Source organism: Pelobates fuscus, chromosome 5 (assembly GCF_036172605.1).
Source record: "Pelobates fuscus isolate aPelFus1 chromosome 5, aPelFus1.pri, whole genome shotgun sequence".
NCBI classification, from domain to species: Eukaryota; Metazoa; Chordata; class Amphibia; order Anura; family Pelobatidae; genus Pelobates; species Pelobates fuscus.
In genome coordinates, this window is record NC_086321.1 from 363,654,555 (window position 1) to 363,670,577 (window position 16,023).

General features: G+C 43.0%; 1 protein-coding gene across 1 annotated transcript in view; it reads right to left on the minus strand.

Moving 5' to 3' along the window:
- TBCD (tubulin folding cofactor D) overlaps positions 1–16,023 on the minus strand; it is a 223,223-nt gene that overhangs the window by 68,098 nt on the left and 139,102 nt on the right. Inside the window, exons 18-22 of the mRNA XM_063456052.1 lie at positions 13,337–13,422; positions 12,919–12,999; positions 9,127–9,200; positions 8,929–9,046; positions 7,754–7,814 (exon numbers count right to left, since the gene is read on the minus strand). Of these exons, the coding sequence (XP_063312122.1) occupies positions 7,754–7,814; positions 8,929–9,046; positions 9,127–9,200; positions 12,919–12,999; positions 13,337–13,422 (420 nt within the window). The remainder of the gene's footprint in view (positions 1–7,753; positions 7,815–8,928; positions 9,047–9,126; positions 9,201–12,918; positions 13,000–13,336; positions 13,423–16,023) is intronic.

The window sequence follows — 16,023 nt, forward strand, 5'->3', positions numbered from 1 at the left end:
GTTAGAGTAATCAGACACGATAAAGAACAATCTCTGTTGAATAAAAAAAGATAGACATTTTATTTTTCTCCATTTTAAATGCATGTACGTCTTAATGGCAGCAGTTTTGCTACAGAAAATGGCAGTCAACATAGAGTTTAATTTTAAAAAGCCTTTATACCATTATATTATTTATACATATACCTTTTGTTCTTAGTGATCTAGCATGGGGAGCAGGAGATGTGTGTCCCTAGCAGGAAGTGGAGATGATCTAATAGGGAAGCATCACATTTGAGTACTGAGCGATATAACAAGGGAACAGGAGATTTGTGTGCCTGGTGCATCAATGCCTCTCCATGAAGAGATGCTGATTGGCGCAGCGTTTAGCCCCGCATGCGCAATAGCGTTCCAATGCTTTTCTATGGAAAAGCATTGGACTGGCTGAGATTGTCAATTTTGATGATCTCAGTACAGGAGGCGGAGTGAGGGCGGAGTCAGCCACGACGGGCCCCATGAGGCACTGGAATAAAGATGAGTTCAAAGCCTTTTAGGGACGCAAATGTTGATTTTACAGCTACAGTGTCAGGAATATAAGTTTGTATTCCTGACACTGGCTCCATTAACCCTGAAATGCAATTACACAGCTGCATACAATCACTCTCACAAATTCAAACACCATACATTACAAGTAAGCATATGCAGTTGTCAAATATGAATATGTTATTTAGATGTTTTTAAGCCTGCAACGCCCATTAATAAATTAATTACACTTATTTATATGCCTTTTATGGGAATTGTGGAGCAGGGGACACCTTTAAACTTTGAACCTACAGGTGCCTGACATGTAAATCTCGCCCTGGGGATACAAGTTTTTCAATAACGAAACCCAGCCACAGAGTCTCACAAACACAGCAGAGAGCTGTTTACAGGGCTACTGCAAATACAAAAATAAAATCTAAATAGCATTCATCTTGTGATCCCATCAGACAGAACAGCTTGGCTTCATTACTGTCATATTTCAGTTACCGCTCTCATTAATTGAATTGCACAAACGTTTCAATTTATTCAGTTATTTGTTTTGATTTAAACTCATTGAATTTGTCACCATCTTCATATTACTGAACAAAAATGTTTGTTTTTTGTTTTAATTTTAAATCAACTGATATTCGTAAAAAAACATTGTTATTAGGAACTATTTACTTTAGATCTCTCATATGAACTCAGCATTAAAGGGACACTATAGTCACCTGAACAACTTCAGCTTAATGAGGTTGTTCAGGTGAGTGCTACAGCTACCCGGAGCCTTTTTCTTGTAAGCACTGTATTTTCTGAGAAAATGCAGTGTTTACATTAGAAGCTTGGAACACCTCTTGTTGCAGTCAATCAGACGGCCACCAGAGGGACTTCCGAGTTCAGAGGCCCTAAAAAGGCCTCTCGTCCGATGCATTCTGGGTGAATGCATCAGACGGGCTATCAGCACACAAAGCACTGTGAACGCGCTTTGTGTGCTGATAGCCTGTCAGCACTGCTGTGGGCGTGGCTTCAGCTGACAGCTTCAGCTTCAGCTGACAGCTGAAGCCGGAACCCACAGGGACGCTTACGGTCCACAATAGTGGTTGAAGGGGGGGAGACCTACTCTCCCCCCCCCCCCCCCCCGGCCCCCACCGCTGTGCGGCGGGTGGGGGCCCTAAAATTATCAATAAGGGGGGGACCTATTGTCCCCCCCCCGGCCCCCACCCCTGAGTGGTGGGTGGGGGCCCTAAAATTATCGATAAGGGGGGGGACCTACTGTCCCCCCCCCGGCCCCCACCCCTGTGCGGCGGGTGGGGGCCCTAAAATTATCAATAAGGGGGGGGACCTACTGTCCCCCCCCGGCCCCCACCCCTGTGCGGCGGGTGGGAGCCCTAAAATTATCAATAAGGGGGGGACCTACTGTCCCCCCCGGCCCCCACCCCTGTGCGGCGGGTGGGGGCCCTAAAATTATCAATAAGGGGGGGACCTATTGTCCCCCCCCGGCCCCCACCCCTGAGCGGTGGGTGGGGGCCCTAAAATTATCGATAAGGGGGGGGACCTACTGTCCCCCCCCGGCCCCCACCCCTGTGCGGCGGGTGGGGGCCCTAAAATTATCAATAAGGGGGGGGACCTACTGTCCCCCCCCAGCCCCCACCCCTGTGCGGCGGGTGGGGGCCCTAAAATTATCAATAAGGGGGGGACCTATTGTCCCCCCCGGCCCCCACCCCTGAGCGGTGGGTGGGGGCCCTAAAATTATCGATAAGGGGGGGGACCTACTGTCCCCCCCCGGCCCCCACCCTTGAGCGGTGGGTGGGGGCCCTAAAATTATCGATAAGGGGGGGACCTACTGTCCCCCCCCCCGGCCCCCACCCCTGTGCGGCGGGTGGGGGCCCTAAAATTATCAATAAGGGGGTCCTACTGTCCCCCCCGGCCCCCACCCCTGAGCGGTGGGTGGGGGCCCTAAATACAAAGGGGGGGGGACCCTAGCTAACCCTCCCCCCCCCCCAAAAAAAATTATCTCCCTACCTACCCCCCTCCCCCTAAAAATAATGAGGGGGGGAACATTAACTAAAAACCTGTAAAAAAGAAAAAATGAGATAAAATCAACTTACCATTCGATGTTTTCTTTCTTCTAAAATCTTCTTTCTTCAGCCCAAAAAAGGCCAAATAAAAATCCATAATAACCGACGCAATAAAAAAAAAAAAAAAACCGAGCGCAAAAATAATAATCCGTCTTCACCCATGGAGGGCTCCGCGCAGACTGAGCTCCGCAGGGTGGGGAAGGCTTATAAAGCCTTGCCCCGCCCTGCAATTAGGCTAAGAACACTCTGATTGGTGGGTTTAAACCAATCAGAGTGCTCTTTGTCATTTTACAAGCGTGGGAAAGTTCTTTGGAATTTTCCCACGCTTGTAAAATGACACAGAGCACTGTGATTGGATGGATTTCAAGCCATCCAATCACAGTGCTCTGTGTCATTTTACAAGCGTGGGAAAATTCCAAAGAACTTTCCCACGCTTGTAAAATGACACAGAGCACTGTGATTGGATGGCTTGAAATCCATCCAATCACAGTGCTCTGTGTCATTTTACAAGCGTGGGAAAATTCCAAAGAACTTTCCCACGCTTGTAAAATGACACAGAGCACTGTGATTGGATGGCTTGAAATCCATCCAATCACAGTGCTCTGTGTCATTTTACAAGCGTGGGAAAATTCCAAAGAACTTTCCCACGCTTGTAAAATGACACAGAGCACTGTGATTGGATGGCTTTAAATCCATCCAATCACAGTGCTCTGTGTCATTTTACAAGCGTGGGAAAATTCCAAAGAACTTTCCCACGCTTGTAAAATGACAAAGAGCACTCTGATTGGCTTAAACCCACCAATCAGAGTGTTCTTAGCATAATTGCAGGGCGGGGCAAGGCTTTATAAGCCTTCCCCACCCTGCGGAGCTCAGTCTGCGCGGAGCCCTCCATGGGTGAAGATGGATTATTTTTTTTTGCGCTCGTTTTTTTTTTTTTTTTTTTTTTAATTGCGTCGGTTATTATGGATTTTTATTTGGCCTTTTTTGGGGCTGAAGAAAGAAGATTTTAGAAGAAAGAAAACATCGAATGGTAAGTTGATTTTATCTCATTTTTTCTTTTTTACAGGTTTTTAGTTAATGGTCCCCCCTCATTATTTTTAGGGTGAGGGGGGTAGGTAGGGAGATATTTTTTTTGGGGGGGGGAGGGTTAACTAGGGTCCCCCCCCCTTTGTATTTAGGGCCCCCACCCACCGCTCAGGGGTGGGGGCCGGGGGGGACAATAGGTCCCCCCCCTTATTGATAATTTTAGGGCCCCCACCCGCCGCTCAGGGGTGGGGGCCGGGGGGGGGGACAGTAAGTCCCCCCCCCTCATTGATAATTTTAGGGCCCCCACCCGCCGCACAGGGGTGGGGGCCGGGGGGGACAGTAGGTCCCCCCCTTATTGATAATTGTAGGGCCCTCACACGCCGCTCAGGGGTGGGGGCCGGGGGGGACAGTAGGTCCCCCCCTCATTGATCATTTTAGGGCCCCCACCCGCCGCTCAGGGGTGGGGGCCGGGGGGGGGGCAGTAAGCCCCCCCTCATTGATAATTTTAGGGCCCCCACCCGCCGCACAGGGGTGGGGGCCGGGGGGGACAGTAGGTCCCCCCCTTATTGATAATTGTAGGGCCCCCACCCGCCGCTCATCGGTGGGGGCCGGGGGGGGACAGTAGGTCCCCCCCTCATTGATCATTTTAGGGCCCCCACCCGCCGCTCAGGGGTGGGGGCCGGGGGGGGGCAGTAAGTCCCCCCCCTCATTGATAATTTTAGGGCCCCCACCCGCCGCACAGGGGTGGGGGCCGGGGGGGACAGTAGGTCCCCCCCTTATTGATAATTGTAGGGCCCCCACCCGCCGCTCAGGGGTGGGGGCCGGGGGGGACAGTAGGTCCCCCCCTCATTGATCATTTTAGGGCCCCCACCCGCCGCTCAGGGGTGGGGGCCGGGGGGGGCAGTAAGTCCCCCCCCTCATTGATAATTTTAGGGCCCACACCCGCCGCACAGGGGTGGGGGCCGGGGGGGGACAGTAGGTCCCCCCCCCTTATTGATAATTTTAGAAAGCGAGCTGAGCTGTCAGTCAGACAGCTCAGCTCGCGAACGCGCATTCCGCGCACATGCGCGGTAAAGCGCTCAGGTTCTTCATAGGGCGGCATTCAATGCCGCTCTATGAAGAACGCGATTGGTGCAGCGCGAAGCCGTCCCATTGGGCCCCGCGATTTCGTCATTTTGACGAAAAAGGGGGCGCGGCCTAGCGGGGAGCTCGGCGCTGGAACGGAGGTAAGTTTTTAATATAAAAACACCTCGAAATTTATTTTTAATAAATGAAAGTACATATAAAAGCAAGAAGGAAGGCTGGGGGACCTGTCTTTCTTGCTTTTATATGGTGACTATAGAGTCCCTTTAAATTACAAGATCGGAAATATAGATATCAGCAATATCAATCCCACCTAATCTAGGCAAATATGAAAAATTATTTTATCAAAGTAACCTTAATCTGCCTATTATAGTTGTGAAGAAATATCCCCATCACTTTCGACTCCTTTCGTTTATTTTGTTTGTGTCTACATTCATTTAGTTTATTTTGTTCGGTTCGGTTCTGTATCTGTACGAAAAACGCAAAGGAAATCATTAATAGAATGCTCCAATGGGTGGCCGCCATTTTGTACATGCGAACGCACGTTGCTGAAACAATGGATGGCGGCCATCTTGTCTCCCGAACGCTGGCAGCGGGACTTGGTCGTCGAGTGCCTGGAACTCATTTCAGCCAGGTACTCCCGCGAACACCGGTCACCATGGAACTACGGCCCGTTCCAGTTCCAGTTCACCTATACGAACGGCGTTCGGGAGTTACAGACTACCGACAATGGGGAGCATTCTACACTAACCAGTTTTCCTCTATCTTATGTGGTTTTTGTATAAAACCCCACGAACAGAGACCGGCTCTTGCCACCATTTCCATGGAACTATTTTGGGTTTTCTCCTCGTGGCAGGCCGGTCAGAACTTCCCTGCGATGGTGATTCAAAACTACCGAATGGATCTGGGTGATTTTTGGATAGATTGTTCGCCCAGATCCAAACTATCCAGTGATGAGCCATTTTTGTGTGGTTTCCCTGTATTTTGGGGAAATACTTCTGGTGTGTTGCAAAATTGTTAATTTTTCTGTACTGGAGATAATTGAGTTTAGTATATTTACTGACTCAATTATATCTCAGGCACAGACACAGAGGAGTTTATGGACTGTATACATTTGATGCCTGTACTTCCATTAAAATCAGTCTTTACCCAGCATTAAGCCTTGGCTCATGAGTGGGGGGTTATTCTACACCAGTGATATTTTGCCTGTGGGAAATAGTTGCTGTTTCTATGGGAAATGGGGTATACGTGGCGGTGATACCTTGGCAGACCGCCACAATAGTGATGTTTGGCGATAGCTTTCTTGTTCGACTAACATTATTTATATATCAGCCAATAAGACAGGTGCTCTTAGACACCACTGTACTATATTACTTTGTATCCATATCAGTGTAAGAAGATGGCTACTTTAAATCACACTATTTTTAATAATAACAACTTGGACAAGAGACTGTCAGAGAAAAATAAAATCACTACTTTCCCAAAGTGACAGTAATTTTGCTTCGGAAAAGGTCTGAACTGAAATGAAAATTGTAATGTGTCATTAAACTGTGAAGAACAAAGATGTATTATCAGGCATAGGCAACCTTCGGCACTCCAGATGTTTTGGACTACATCTCCCATGATGCTAAGCCAGCATTATGGGTGTAAGAGCATTATGGGGGACGTAGTCCACAACATCTGGAGTGCTGAAGGTTGCCTATCCATTTATTAGGATAATGCATTCTCTAATTTCAAACTATGTTTTTCACATCACCTACATACATTATTGCTAAACATGAAAAAGAAAAAAAAAAAGCACAAAGTTAAATGGGTTTGCATTACATCTGGTTATCATGTTGGCAGTCCTGTGTAAAATTGCTCATTCCCTGCAGTAAAATCTCAATCAAAACTGAAAGCATAAACTGGGAAGTTCTAAAGCTCGCTTTGTAAGCATGCACATATTATCACATCAGACAAGTGAAACTGTTGCCTAAATAGAACAAATACGTTTGACACCCCTGGCCTAAAAAGTTCACATTACACCAGCCACTCGTAAAACTACATCTCCTATGATCACAGTGAGCATCTGGTCTTAGCCAATAGGAGTTGTAGTTCAATGGACACAGAAGAGCTACCTGCTGGCTGCCCTGAGTCCATTTAATGGATTATTTTGCTTCTGAATAGGTTCTCCCATGTTATGAGTTATCTTTAACATAGAATGGATCTTGTTCGCATCACAAATGATTCTATAGCCTATTGATGTATGCTGGCCTTTTCATAGTCTTGCACCATTTATAAAAGATGTCAGAGAATAAAATAAATATAAAGTATAAAATAGCAGTCATGTAAAAAGAGATGATCAGGTCTGCGATGGCAACAGTCTAACTGCACACTTAAAAAGACACTATAGGCACCTAGACCACTTCAGCTCACAGTATCCCTGCCCCACTTAGTCCTGCAATGTAAAACATTACAGTGTTATAGGAATTGCAATATTTACATTGTAGTACTAAGGCAGCCTGTAGTGGTTGTCTACCAGACAGCTACTAAAGGAGCTTCCCGGGAGTTTACCGGACTCTGGGTCTAGGTCCTCTGACGCTCAACGTCCTCAAGCTCTGCACGAGGACATCCAGCGTCAGTTAAATCCCCATAAGAAAAGCATTGATGCAATGTTTTCCTATGGAGGGTCTAACGTGCTCACAGCGCTCGCCTCGCATGCGCATTAGTTCCCCCACCCATCTGATGACGTCAAAGAAGGTGCAGTGCAAACCAAGCGCGGGAGGAACGAGAAGGAGGTTGGGATCAGAGGGCACTATTGTGTTAGGAACATAGATTTGTATTCCTAACACTATAGAATCCGATTAATGTTACTTGAAGAAACTGTAAACCAGCAGCAGGGTGCCTGCCCTTGAAGATCACGTTTGACAAGACAGACATGTGAGGTTTGTTGATGTATTTATGCTGCCATTTTGAAGGTAGATTCACACTGAGCCCTGATTGTTCTGTTTTCAAAATGAGATAATTCAGTGTACACTTCAGTAAAGGACAGACAATGCAACTGATAACTAGAACTAAGAACATATCTTTACCTTTTGATTGATGTTGATTAATCCCAATAAGGTTTCATTGTCCAAGTAATCAGTCACTGGTCTTAAAATGTCAGAATATATAAGTTAATAATGATAAGATGAAGTGAATACAAAACATTTAGCACATCAACATTGTAATTATATTGTAGTCAGTATATCAACTATTATATCGATGCAATCACATTACACACTGTATATTGCTGCTGTTATATTACACTCAGGATATCTGAACTGTTACTATATGCCATGTTATTGCTCCCTTAACAACCCTTTAAAGGAACACTATAGTCACCTAAATTACTTTAGCTAAATAAAGCAGTTTTAGTGCATAGATCATTCCCCTGCAATTTCACTGCTCAATTCACTGTCATTTAGGAGTTAAATCACTTTGTTTCTGTTTATGCAGCCCTAGCCACACCTCCCCTGGCTATGATTGACAGAGCCTGCATGAAAAAAAAAAACTGGTTTCACTTTCAAACATGTAATTTACCTTAAATAATTGTATCTCAATCTCTAAATTGAACTTTAATCACATACAGGAGGCTCTTGCAGGGTCTAGCAAGCTATTAACATAGCAGGGGATAAGAAAATCTTAATTAAACAGAACTTGAACTAAAGAAAGCCTAAATAGGGCTCTCTTTACAAGAAGTACAGGAAGGCTGTGCAAGTCACATGCAGGGAGGTGTGGCTAGGGTTCATAAACAAAGGGATTTAACTCCTAAATGGCAGAGGAATGAGCAGTGAGGCTGCAGGGGCATGTTCTATACACCAAAACTGCTTCATTAAGCTAAAGTTGTTCAGGTGACTATAGTGTCCCCTTAACAACACAGTCTGGCCCTTAAAGTCCCTACACAAAGGGTGCCAAAAAAACACACACTGTTGTTGTAGGTCTTCAAGAGCTAATGGTCTGCATATATTGTCAATCCCTGTCCTGTACAAACGCTAAACATGGCGATTTAGCCGTAGTATGGCTTTTTAAAGCTTGGAGTACTAAAGGACAAGGTTATCAAATGAATCTACAGAATCTTGAAGACTCAGCATGTCATTAATTCTTAATGGGTAATGAGAGGGATTTACTAAAGGCATTGAACATAATTGGTCTTTAGGGATTAATAAGAGGGGTTTATTACTCTTTTTGTAGCCGCCTGTTAGAAATCTCTCAAAATACACTATACCTGTCATTTTTTACAGTGAGCTTGTACAAGGCGTGCGTGATCTCTGCGCAGGCCAAGATTGCACCGTGACGAGTATGCAAGTCCGATCCTGTGGCCAAGGGAAGGAGCCGCGGCAACACTGTAAATCAGAAAGTTGGATCAAGATGACTGCATCAATCAGCAATTACACTGAAATGGAAAGAAAATTAAGCTACTCACCGTTGCTCCTCATATAATCTGGCGCAATGGGCGTGAGATTATGCAAAGCTTTGGTTGACAGCTCGCGTATAACACTGAAAAAAAGACAAGAACGATTTTTAAATATGAGATGGGGAAATTTCCATGTCGATTGGAAAATATATCTGTTTATAACGATCCCTTGTTTATTTCTCTCAAGAATAATGAAGTATTGTACAAACATAAAACGCAAATGAAATTACCCCAACAACCATGTTTTAGTCATCTCATAAAATTGCAAGGATTTTAAAAAGTTTGGAATCATAAATAGATTAGAAAAAAGAAGAGTAGCTATTGGTGCTTACTGGGTCTAAAAGGATCAAATCTGTTGATGAAAACCTATGCAAATTCTAACTAAAACACACAAAACAAAAAATAGGAACATCACACTTCTGCATTTGAGGGATGTTACTGCCAGTTTCATTAACAAATTATGCCCTAATCTCAGCTATTTAGGGAAGGGAAGTTTCACAACTGAATAACACATTGAAAACCACCTACAAAATAATATTTAGAGAAAACTGAACAATATATATGTTACCCTCCTGGGAACAACAAGCTAACGTTAATCCATCATTACAATGTTACATAATCAGATTTCCACTAATGATGGGGAGTCAAATAATTTGAAATATAATTACAATCGTCGTCGTTGGGAGAACATATTTCCTAACCCAAATATTTCTGTATAAATTATTTTGCAGTCCACGCACAGAGGTTAATGGACCGTAAAACAGGTTGCTCTAAGATAAACGTCCTTTCGGTGCCCAATAAAGGAACACATATTTAACCTCACTGATATAAAAATAGACCTGCGTGATTAATGTAGAAAAGTAATGACATCATTTTATTTATTTATTTTTTGGAGACCAGTTAGTGAGGCCACAGTGTTCAGTATTCTGAATCTATGGAAGTAGGTTTATTAATAGTCACATGACGTGGTCAGCAATTCCAGACTTTCATATAACAACACACCGGGCAACCTAGCCAGTAAAATATCTTCCCAAGATGTAATGGTTTCTATATTGGGAGATTGGGATTGCAAGGATTGCTGCAGAACAAAACACATAAATCTCCGATCTCTATTTCAAAGTTTGAGCAACTTAACAATAGCTTCTCTGAGAAGAAAGACATTTCCCCAAATCACTCCTCACTTTCTGGGAATAATATAGACGGGGGTGAGGAGGAGGAAAAGAAAGGACATAATGTGTGCAACAGGAAAATACGTCCCCCAGTCCAATGATAAAAACAAGAGAGTGTTTTTAAGGTTTGGAAAATATTAATGCATTATTTATGAATACTACATTTATATTTGTAAACGTGTGGGAATATTACATATTAAATAACGCGTTGGCATTCTGTGTAGGCATTGATCGCGGCAGGACAAGGAGGCACGCCATATTCGACAGCATATAAAAGCCTTTGGTTTTAGACTGAATACTACAGTAAATAATATAATGAACACATTAATTACATAAAACATGTGTGCAAATTCCACAGAGAGCTACTGTTAAATTGTATCAGGTTATGCAAATTCTAACCTACATAATGAGTGATATACGGTAGCAATATTAAATGATGGGGTGTTAATATTATGTTCCAAGTCACTGTATGTGTTTTCATATATTTTTTTATAGGTAACTGAGTTTACTTATATCTGTGTTTGGGGTACATGATTTATGGATTATGTAGGTATAAGTTAGATAGGCTTGCCATCCAGGAGACAGGTAGGACCAGCATTATATAGCTGAGCAGTCACCTTCCGTGACCTCCCGACTGTTCATGACAGTCCCCCATAGCTTGGTAGATCACGCTCCACCTGTTTGTCTGGTTTCTGTCTGCGCACAGTTGACTTGTCACTCTGTTCCTGCATGGAACTGTAATATAAAAAGGGCTGCCTGTCGTACTCACAAAGTTCATGCTGGTCATGACATGATTACCTATTCCCAATATTTTTGCATTGCCGGTTCCCCGACAAACCTTTGAGTGCCCTGGGAATTAACTTTGATTTACAAGGATGCCTTCTTGAACCAAAATCACAATTTATTACCAATATCACCTACTGATAAACACCGCTCAGAAGCAGTAAATCTGAATAAAATGTTGCTTCTTCCACCTGCTAGAAAGATCCTTTTGCAGTTATATTTTACAGGCCACGTGTGCCTGACAGCAGAGCAGGGTGGCATGGCATAGGCTTACAGCTAGTAATCTCAGCATCCCAAAAAATCTTAAACAGGTTATACAATGCTGGCTCTCTATGATGGGAAATGTCCAGCTACCAGGTTGTCTAATTTCATAAGACAATTGTAGATATTCACATGAGGTTCACTCACTTAATCCCTGGGTGCCACAAAACACTGTGTCTGGGTTACATTTAACCGGAGTGGAAACAAAGAAAGTCAGGGATATCTTCTATTACACTGCCCTTGGTGCTATAGATGATAGGGCTACAGCAGGTAAGTGTAAACACATAAACATGGGCAGCAAGGCATATCTTCTATTACACTGCCCTTGGTGCTATAGATAATAGGGTTACAGCAAGTAAGTGTAAACACATAAACATGGGCAGCAAGGCATATCTTCTATTACACTGCCCTTGGTGCTATAGATGATAGGGCTACAGCAAGTAAGTGTAAACACATAAACATGGGCAGCAAGGCATATCTTCTATTACACTGCCCTTGGTGCTATAGATGATAGGGCTACAGCAAGTAAGTGTAAACACATAAACATGGGCAGCATCTTCCTTTGATGCCTGGGGGGATCAGTGTTAATTTGGCAGCCTCCCTTGGCTTTGAAGTCAATTAGCAGACTGTTGACACAAACACTGTATTACCAGGTGCAGTTCTAGATATGAAAGGGCAGTATCTGAGGGAAGTGCACTAGAACCCAACACCAAAGACCACCCAAAGTTACTGTAACATACACTGTGTTCAAATAACAAACCATGTAATGGTGCATGGCTTGCTGCCACTGGTTTAGTCTAACTGTTGTTGTGTAAAACTGTATATTCTACAGGAGCACCTGTGCTTTATGGAGTGTGCAATACATAGAAATTATTTTACTTCCATAAACAACGAGCGATCTCTTCGAAGCATTAGACTGCTGGTTCTGTGTGACTGATCTTAATTGTAATTTTAGTTAATTTATTATTAGAGCAAATCATTTCTCCAATTTGACCCAGATCCAGTTAGATTTGTCCTGATTTGGAATTGGGTTCTTGTTGACCAGAAATTATGTTTGCAAATACGGTACTTGACAGTGCTCATTGGTTTTAAAGGTTCAAGTTTAACCCTGCTGTGTCATCCTTTCACTTATACCGGCATAACCCTCCCCCCACCAACTACGCAAAGACTGGGAAGGGGCACCTGTTCCAAAACCCTGTGAACACTTGTATGGTTTCTGTCCAAGTGATGCCTACATATATTAACAATTCCACAATTACCTGCTCAAACTACAAAATAAGCCCATACATCGGCTGCGAAATAGAGAATTGTGTTAATGCCTGGTCTTGTCTGCTAATAAATGTTGGCTGCGTGTTCCCTCGGTATAACAAAAAAGAGGTACGTGTTTAAAACAGAACACTTGCCACAAATTTGGATGACAATGTTTTTGGTTACCAGAAGCCACTAATCTTACCTAAACCAAGGAGAATTATCTTGTATAGCACATGCTCCAATGAATGCACAGGAATATATTTGTGTACTAACACAATGTTATTATAAAATAATATATTATATAATAATATACCCAGATGTATATTTGCATACTAACCTGTCCCAGTGATTAATTTTCATTTCCGCAAGGTGATCTATCATCGAGTTGGAGTACTCTGGGAAGCCAGCAACGTACACACTGTAAAGACAGAGCGTGTCCTTATTAAACTGTGAAAACATACCAGGTACTTTTTAAGGTAACAATGGGGCAGATTTACCCAAATTTTATCATCTGAAAAGTGGTGCAAAGGTGTAAAAGTGGAATAATCACCAATGGAATGTACCTTCTGATATCCGCTGGTTACCACGATGATTTATCCACTTTGTAACACTTTTCTATAGGGACACTGACAAATATCTATTATATTTACCCCTGCATGAAACAGGGATAACATTCTGCAATATAAATACTATAAAGTGATCTCTATGCAGAAAGAAACACTTACAATAACACAAAAACATCAGTTACAAAATACCTTATATTCAAATAACAATTTGCTCGGCTTCCAACTGAAAAATAATCTGCTGTGGTAACAATATCAATGCCGTGTGGGAACGTACCCTGCAGGGACAAAAAGAAAGCCGTTGTATTTTCTACAGAACAGAGGACAGTCCTATGTTAGCCAGAGTTAAAAGCAATCCCCACTTCTATAACATCAGCAATTTTGTAGCATAACCACTGCCAACATGGCTCAGTGTGGCAGCAGAATTGCCACTTTATGGATTAATGGAAAAGAAATTCCTGCTTATGTACAGCAAAACTTACAGATTGCACGAAAGCTGAACGCACTTTTTTGTGTGTGCAAAATGGTAGAGTCATCTGCATTTTCTATTTTTGAACTATTCATCAAAAATGCAACAGTGATTCCTTGCTTGCACTTTTAACGGATTTCCTCGGCAAATTACACAAAATTCCTCACAAAGTATGGATGCCCTCCACCGAAGTTTCCCAGTAGCAGAAACCATGTAAATGTTGAGAAAAGTCCAACCCAGCTCAAAACTGTAGGAAAAGTCAAGGATAATTTTTCAGTCTACTCACTTCTTTATTAATTGTAAAAAACAAATGCACCAAAGATTACACATCATAGCCATATGTTCATTGTTGCAGCTTATTGTAGCTATCTAGTAAACAGCTTGTAAGAAGCCCCAAATCAGACTGATTTTAGATGCATAATATTAATGTTAAAGATAAACTACAGGCACCAAAACAACTTTAGCTTAATGAAGCAGTTTTGGTGTATAGATCATGACCCTGCAGTCTCACTGTTAAATTCTTTGCCATTTCGGCTTTAAATCACTTTGTTTATGCAGCCCTAGCCACACCTCCCTGCATGTGTCTTACACAGCCTTCCTAAACACTTCCTGTAAAGTGACATTGAATGTCTAAACTTCCTTTATTGCACATTCTGTTTAATTTAGAATGTATTTTCTCCTGCTCTGTTAATAGCCACTTAGGGCTGCAGGAGCCTCTTTTGTGTGATTCAAGTTCCATTCACATAGCAGGAGACAAATACTTCTAAAGCAAGTTAAGATCTGATTGAAAATGAAACATTTTCTCCATGCAGGCTGTGTCAGTCACAGCAAGGTAAGGTGTGGCTAGTGCTGCATTAACAGAAACAAAGTGATTTGAGTGAGTTAGAGAAGGAAGTTACACATAGTACACCAGCAGGGAAGGTTTTACAAGTACTTAATTCCGAGCTACAGTGTGGTTTCTGAATGCTGTGTGATTATAGGCTAGAGTAGGTGGTTACCCATAATCCTCAGCTGCAGTTAAAGCATTGTATTCTGTGGATTGATAGCTACCCACAATCCTCCTCTGTAACAGATACCCTGTATGCAATTAATGGATCAAAGTAAGGCCCATAATCATTTATCTGAAGGAAAGGCTATGTACATGTGTTTAACCAGAAATCATTTCCATCTACATGCAAGGTACATTATACTTGCTAGAGGATTTGCAGTAAGCTTGTTATCCAGAAATACATCGTCCAATGTAAGATCAATGTGAAGCATGATTTGTTAGGCGATTACTCAGAATGTCTCACTGTAATGGGCACTACATATTATATATATATATATATATATATATATATATATATATATATATATATATATATAGTAACGGACCGTTTCGCCCACAAGAGGATAAAAACCGTTTAGGCGATATCCCCCTTTCCAGATACACAGGCAGCTACTGTAAGCACCAATCTCCCGAACTGCAAACTACACGAACCTGGAAACAGCCGAACAGGAAAAACCATACGAAAGGTTTACACTCCTGGCAGTCAGCATACAACCCAATTCCCCCAATAACGAGACGACACTTCGTTTTGAGGGTCAAGCAGAATCTGACTGTACTGGCACATACAGTCTCTTTTATTCCCAATCCACATACATAGTACAGCCCACAGGGTTTTACAGAACAAGCAATCAATCCGTACAATATACACAGACACTCCCACACAAAATCCTCCCCTCTGCCTGTAATATGATTACTGAACACAATGGGTAATTTCATTATCACAGGCAGAGGAATACAGTTTTTACACAATATTTATAACTTCTAAAATATACATGTAACAAACATAAAACATACATTTTCCTAATCAGCATGCGAGAAATAAACACATACTCAAAATTCAGCCAATTCCAAAAAAAAAGTTAGCTGGAGGTCCCTTTATGACCGACCGCAAGCACATGTTCCTGCCCAAAACAGTTCCATAGATTTGGGCAGACTGAAAAACGACTAAGTCCCATTCGAACGAGCGTTCGAATCTTCGAACGGGACTTAGTCTCTGCGGCTGCAAAACCATTGTGGGAGAAGGCTCAGCGGTGTTCGCGGAACTGTGTAGCCGATTTCAGTTCCATGAATTTGGCCACACATACCGCTGACCGCATGGAATGAACCAAGATGGCCGCCGCCACGTGTTCGTTAGTCGAATGGCGGCCACTTCGACGGCATTCGAAGTGTCAATTTAAAAGTACAAACCCTTTTCCCTTGGAGTTAAAGAGCCAGCAGCAAGACACCAAAAATCCATTATGCCCAAAGGGCAATCCATCCCAGGGCCATAGTCGCAGGGCAGGAGGCTAGCAACCAGGTTTCTAAAGTGGACAGTGGCGAGGTTGGTTTCGCCACATATATATATATATGTATCTATGTAGT